The 6,931-nt window shown below is 48.2% G+C and overlaps 1 protein-coding gene across 1 annotated transcript; it reads right to left on the bottom strand.

The window, feature by feature from the left end:
* Positions 1–772: 772 nt before the first annotated feature.
* On the bottom strand, positions 773–6,579 carry LOC108804985 (zinc finger protein 36, C3H1 type-like 1). Its single transcript, XM_018576925.1, has 2 exons — positions 6,474–6,579; positions 773–1,742 (listed from the first exon to the last, which is right to left on the bottom strand). The coding sequence occupies exons 1-2, from the start codon at positions 6,525–6,527 to the stop codon at positions 804–806; spliced, it is 993 nt and encodes a 330-aa protein (XP_018432427.1). The 5' UTR covers positions 6,528–6,579; the 3' UTR covers positions 773–803.
* Positions 6,580–6,931: the final 352 nt, after the last annotated feature.

The following is a 6,931-nucleotide window of genomic DNA, read 5'->3' as shown; positions in this document are numbered from 1 at the left end:
CAGAGCTGTATGGTTTTAGGGTAGGCAGTGTGCCTAAGAATTGTCCAGTCCTGACCATTTGTGCTAGAAAAACCAATGAAATCTCACAGCACCAGTTTATAAGTCAGCATGAAATAAATGCACTGCTGGGCAGCAGTTAAGGCCTAGAGATAGCATAAGAACAGGTCATAGACTGCAGGTTCCATGACCATTGGACAGAACCAATCAATAAAAAACAAAAACTTAAGCAGCAGATTAAAAGTAAACCTTATAGGCACTGATAGGGCAACTACATACAAAAAGAGGCCAACCAAAAAAGGAGCCAACATATCCAACAGAGTATACAAGCTGGGTATGCACAATCCTGACAGGTCCAACTACATGCTGCTAAAAGCCAAAGTATGAACACCTCAGATTACAAAGAGGCTGCATGACTTCCTCCTTTTACTACAGTCAATGTATAGCACGGAAAAGAAGAATTGTACTACACCCAATCAGCCCCTCCATCTGTTTGACAGTTGATTGGGCCAATAAGAAGAAAGGACTGTAGGTCTTAGAGGAAGAAGTAACACTAGAATTACCCAAATCCTGATTTAGATAAATCTCTCCCCCCAATTATCAGAAGCTAGGATCAGACTAAAGACTTTGCATTTAAATTATCAAGGACCTTGGTTTTACCCATCACATCTACACATTATATTTTCAATACACAAAAAATCAGTCTTTGTTGCATCAGGATTGAAGAAGAATTAACAACTGTGTGCAGTCAGTTTCAAGCAACTGACTACACGCCTTGTTGGTTGGCCTGAGTGGTTGAAAAAGTCTTAGTCTGAAAGAAAGCTGAAGATGGGGAGGCGTTTTGCTTCCTGCGAGTTAGCAAAAGCTGACGCAGATTCTTCACTCTCTGGATGAGACAAGGAATCCCATCTCTCCTCTCCCTTAGGGTCACCTCTCTTCCAGGGAGAGAGCTGTAGCTGCAATCCACCTGCCAAAGTGTTCTGCACATTTGGTCGTGGAGGGGACACTGACCTAAATAATGGCAGGTTCAGTGTGACAGGAGGAGGAGATGTTGGAGATGAAGGACCAACACTGGCAAAAGGATTGGATGGTAATGTCACCGGGCTGGATGGAGAAAAGGGAGACAGGGAGGAGAGGGAAGAGGCTATGGAAGAGGAAAAAAGGGAGAGCGAGGAGGAGGAAGATGATGAAGGGATGCCTGAACAGCTGATGCTGTGTCTTAAAAGAGGTGGTCTGTGTCCTCTGCTGCCACTGTTGAACCTCTGCTCCTCAGCGTTATGGATAAAGTGACACCGGGAACCATACGGACAGAAGCCAATTGTGTGATAAGTCCTGCACAACTCTGTCTTGTACTTGGGGTGACGGTTCAGCCCTCTAAGCTCTGCTGTTCCATGTGCAAACTGGCACTTGGAGCCATACTTGCAGGAGCCACTCTCGTGGAAAGTGCGACAGAGCTCCGTCTTGTAGCGAGATGAAGGCAGCCTAGCTGCTGCTGAGGTCTTCCTGCTCTCCTCGATCATGCTCACAGAGCGATCCGCTTGGAATGGGATGAGACGCAGAGGATGTAAAGAAGGCAACTCAGCCTCCCGACACCATGGACTTTGCAGTGGCCAAGCAGTGGAGTCAGTTGAGATTTCCTTACTTTTTGCATCGTCATTGAGGTTGACTGGACAGGAGGAGTGTGTGCTGGGCTGTTCCTCCACAGCACTTTTCAGGCTGACCCCAGAAAACAGGGACACAAAATCCTGTGGGATAAGAAAAAGAACTGTTAAGGGCCACTTAAAACATAAAAAGCAGGATTATCTTTATAAACCGTTTCATGTGTCATTTTTCCCCATTCATGTTACCATCTTTGAATTTCTCATTACCAGATATATGAAGTGGAAGTCCGAATGGCTACAAAAAGGTAAAATACATTTCCATTTTACTTGGCAAAATATTTGTGCCACCCATGATGTTGATACCACTATTCATCGATGTGGTTTTGCCGTCTTCTGCGTCACCTACTTGCCCACTGGACTATAAAAGAACATCACACTGCTGGGCTTCCAGTTCTCTGCTTCTCCCTAAGCAGTTCCCCTCTTAAAGTGATCCTGTTACCCATTTCGAACTCTCAAGAATAGAGCGTACAAGATGTTTACTATGAACTTTATTAACCAGAAAAGCTTAGAGTCCTGGCTTACTTCTGCACAAAACCTCACCAGTTTCCATTCTATTCACCTAGAGTGAATAATGGCCACAGAAGTACTCTTTGGATAGGAAAAGGGCACTTGGACATGGCTTGGGCCAGACAGCTGACACCAGTGACAGGCTAAATCAGAGAGGGACACAGAAGAAGGTTGTCTGACCGATAACAATAGGCATCCTGTGCGAGTTTTGTTAGGCAGTGCTTTTAAAAGGGTTGCCTGAAAGTGTCACTTGAAGCTTACAGCACCCTAAAACATGTTAGATTAACAGCCCTGTAAAGTTCAGAAGGCCTTGATTAGCATGTAGTACATGCCTCTCACTGCCAACCTGATTTCTAAATTGTAATCTCATTTCATTGGTTTCATGTATGGTTTGTAACTATATAAAATACATGGGAGAAGCCATATTTACTTACTTATGTAGGCTATGCCTTTTGCAGACCAACCAAAGATGGTCTGAGTGAAAACAGGCTCTACAGTCTACAATATTGGAAAGCACTTTTTAATTAGCATAGCAGGCAAGAAATATAAAGTATGATTTGGGAATGCTGACATGTCACATGTGCCCTATTAATACATGTAAAAACACCCACTCCAAAGGGGATCTGTTGTGGGCACTCCTGCTAGCCTTGCGGACAACCTTATCACAATACAATGCAGTAAGGTCAGAGGGGATAAGCTGTAGAATGTTAACCTATACCTAACTGGTTAGAAAAGGCAATATTAGTGAACAGGTCTGGAAGGCTGCCAGGAACACTAAAGGCAATCTAGCAAGGAGGTTATGTAGCCAGTTGGAGGATCGCTTTGCTATGTATGGCCAAGTGACCGGTAAAGGGAGGTGAAACTGCCCACCAACTACAGAAAGTCTATCAGTCTTTTGAAGTTAGCACAAAATGTTCCATCAAAGGCAAATGTCCAGGTTTGTACAGATGTTCCATGAGTTAATTTTACCTGGTCTATAGGGACCACTAAGCCCATATGAAAAGTCAAACTTGTGTGTTTTGGACCACATACAGCCCCTCTTGCTCCTTTGCAAGCCTCACTGGCTTGCAATACAAGCTCAATACTATTTAGTAAACTAATCATGAGATTGTAGTCTGTCACGGGAGCGAGAGTGGAGCGGTGGCTACTTTACAACACACACGGGGAACAAAAGTGGCCACCCTCCAGAAAGGAAGGACAGTGTTAGCTCCAATTCAGTGATCTACAGCCGAGTGATACCCATACAAGATACATTTTTGTTAATAGTTAAGGTGATTGAATGTATTTGAGATTTAACTCTTGCGTTTACCATCTATTTAAAGTACAGCCACTTTCAAAATTCCATAGCCCCTGTAAAGTGACCCTTTACCTTGCCAATGCAAAGAAAATAGGACCACTTAAACCCCTCCACCCCTTCCCCATAAGCACATACTCCCCTTTCCTGGGTTTGGTCACCAGGAGTAAACAAAGAAAGCCCTGGCTAAGCTTCAAACTTGTCAGGACCTGGCTATGGATTCCTTCCTCACCCCATGTGACAACGCTGGGACAAAGACAAGGCATCAGCACCGTGATATGGAAGAGGGCAAAGACAGAAGCGTTGGGAATTTTAGTTTGCTCAAGGTGGCTAAAGGGAGCATCGGAGGAGCAATAGAAAGGTTCTACTGAGCGGCTGATCAAACCAAGGTGTCACCACAGGCTAAAATGCTGTAATCTTTTTCTAAGATAAGTAGTTGTGGCCCTCAGAAGACATGTTGTGGCCCCTTGATTAATTCCACTGACTTTGGTCCACTGTTCAAGAAGTTCAACTAACCCTAGGCCAAGTGAACACAGCCCTGTCCAATGGTCAACCAGTCATCAAGACCCCTTCAGGGGGTGAAATTGCTGACCATTATACCTACAATATAATCGGCTTCATTACTACTCTGGTCTGAAAAATGTTCATACTTTTCAGATTGGCTGCAGATTGGAGCTTGCTGTAGATCAGTGGCTTCCTGTAGGATAGCTAAAAAGGATAACCACTCTGGAACCTCAACCAACTTGGCAATGCCATCTACTAGGGATGCACCGATACCGGTATTTTGGTACCGATACTTTTTTCCCGGCACTCGCCGATACCAATTACAGCAGCTATGGGGCATGCATACACAGGGGGTCACATGCCTCCACAGCCATAGGTCAGCAGCTATGGGGCATGCATACACAGGGGGTCACATGCCTCCACAGCCATAGGTCAGCAGCTATGGGGCATGCATACACAGGGGGTCACATGCCTCCACAGCCATAGGTCAGCAGCTATGGGGCATGCATACACAGGGGGTCACATGCCTCCACAGCCATAGGTCAGCAGCTATGGGGCATGCATACACAGGGGGTCACATGCCTCCACAGCCATAGGTCAGCAGCTATGGGGCATGCATACACAGGGGGTCACATGCCTCCACAGCCATAGGTCAGCAGCTATGGGGCATGCATACACAGGGGGTCACATGCCTCCACAGCCATAGGTCAGCAGCTATGGGGCATGCATACACAGGGGGTCACATGCCTCCACAGCCATAGGTCAGCAGCTATGGGGCATGCATACACAGGGGGTCACATGCCTCCACAGCCATAGGTCAGCAGCTATGGGGCATGCATACACAGGGGGTCACATGCCTCCACAGCCATAGGTCAGCAGCTATGGGGCATGCATACACAGGGGGTCACATGCCTCCACAGCCATAGGTCAGCAGCTATGGGGCATGCATACACAGGGGGTCACATGCCTCCACAGCCATAGGTCAGCAGCTATGGGGCATGCATACACAGGGGGTCACATGCCTCCACAGCCATAGGTCAGCAGCTATGGGGCATGCATACACAGGGGGTCACATGCCTCCACAGCCATAGGTCAGCAGCTATGGGGCATGCATACACAGGGGGTCACATGCCTCCACAGCCATAGGTCAGCAGCTATGGGGCATGCATACACAGGGGGTCACATGCCTCCACAGCCATAGGTCAGCAGCTATGGGGCATGCATACACAGGGGGTCACATGCCTCCACAGCCATAGGTCAGCAGCTATGGGGCATGCATACACAGGGGGTCACATGCCTCCACAGCCATAGGTCAGCAGCTATGGGGCATGCATACACAGGGGGTCACATGCCTCCACAGCCATAGGTCAGCAGCTATGGGGCATGCATACACAGGTGGGTCACATGCCTCAACAGCCATAGGTCAGCAGCTATGGGGCATGCATACACAGGTGGGTCACTGGCCTCCACAGCCATAGGTTGGCAGCTATGGGGCATGCATACACAGGTGGGCAGCTATGGGGCATATGCCTCCACAGCCATAGGTTGGCAGCTATGGGGCATGCATACACAGGTGGGTCACTGGCCTCCACAGCCATAGGTCGGCAGCTATGGGGCATGCATACACAGGTGGGTCACATGCCTCCACAATCACCATCATATACAGCATTTCTTGGAAAGCAATGTTCCTCTAAAACACCCCAAAGCTTTGTGTACTATACAGAGTTGGCACTGCAGACCATTACAAAGACCACACTCATACAAAATCTCATGACTTCACAGACTGCGGAGCCTCAAGCAAATACAAAAAGAACTTTCTGGACAAACACATCCCAAGCCAAGATTTTATATGTATACGATAGAGGAACTAAAATCAGATGCATGCATTCACTGTCCCAAAGAGCCCAAGTTTAGAAGAGACAGCCCTGCAGTGAGCTGTGTATCTATAGTTGTAAAGAGACAGCCCTGCAGAGAAGCGTGATTCCAAGAAAGTTAGAGACCATCTTGCAGAGAGCTATGCATGCACAGCCCCTTTGGAAAATCTTGCATGCACAGTCATAATGAGACATTTATATTGTCGTTCATTCAAAAGATATAGCAGCCAGTCCCACAAAATGCCATGCATTCCCAGCTATAGGAGCCAGCCCTGCAGATTGCCATGCACCCCTAGTCCTGCACACTGCCATGCATTCCCAGCTATAGGAGCCAGTCCTGCACACTGCCATGCATTCCCAGTCCTGCACACTGCCATGCATTCCCAGCTATAGGAGCCAGTCTTGCACATTGTCATGCATTCCCAGCCCTGCCACGCATCCCCAGTTATGGGAGCCAGCCCTGCACACTGCCATGCAATCCCAGCTATAGGAGCCAGTCCTGCACACTGCCATGCAATCCAAGCTATAGGAGCCAGTCCTGCACACTGCCATGCATTCAGAGACATCTCTGCAAGCACACGCACTCAGAACCGATCTGCAAAGAAACTCGCAGCCAAACTTCGCTCTGGGCTCTACCTTGGGCAGATCGGCATCCAGCTCGTGGAAGGGGCTCAGCAGATTGGACGGCATGTTGATGGCTCCTGCCGACACAGGAGTTCTGATCGTCCCAGATCACGCTTCCACCTCGTGCTCCGCACAACTCAAATGTTTGTAAGCAGGGCAGATGGTGAGCCCTGGTAGCCACGCCCCTCCCCGACCACACCCCCCTACTGCGCTGGTCTCTGATCCAACCCACCGGAGCGCAGCATGAGCCAATCCGGAACTTTCCCTCCTCCTTTCCATCCAGTGTGAGCGGAGGATGCTGGGAGGCCTGTCCCATTCCAGCACAGGTCTCATGGGAGCCATACAGCTTCTTCCCAGTGTGGGCTGTGTGTGCAGAGGAGGACACAGCGCACAGACTGAACTTCAACCAGGCACACATTACTTACTGCTCAACAAAAACTTTTATATATATATATACACTATATTGCCAA

The sequence above is a fragment of the Nanorana parkeri genome, unplaced genomic scaffold (assembly GCF_000935625.1).
Source record: "Nanorana parkeri isolate BGI_ZX_2015 unplaced genomic scaffold, ASM93562v1 scaffold80, whole genome shotgun sequence".
Classification (NCBI taxonomy): domain Eukaryota; kingdom Metazoa; phylum Chordata; class Amphibia; order Anura; family Dicroglossidae; genus Nanorana; species Nanorana parkeri.
This window is presented reverse-complemented; position numbering and strand designations above follow the sequence as displayed.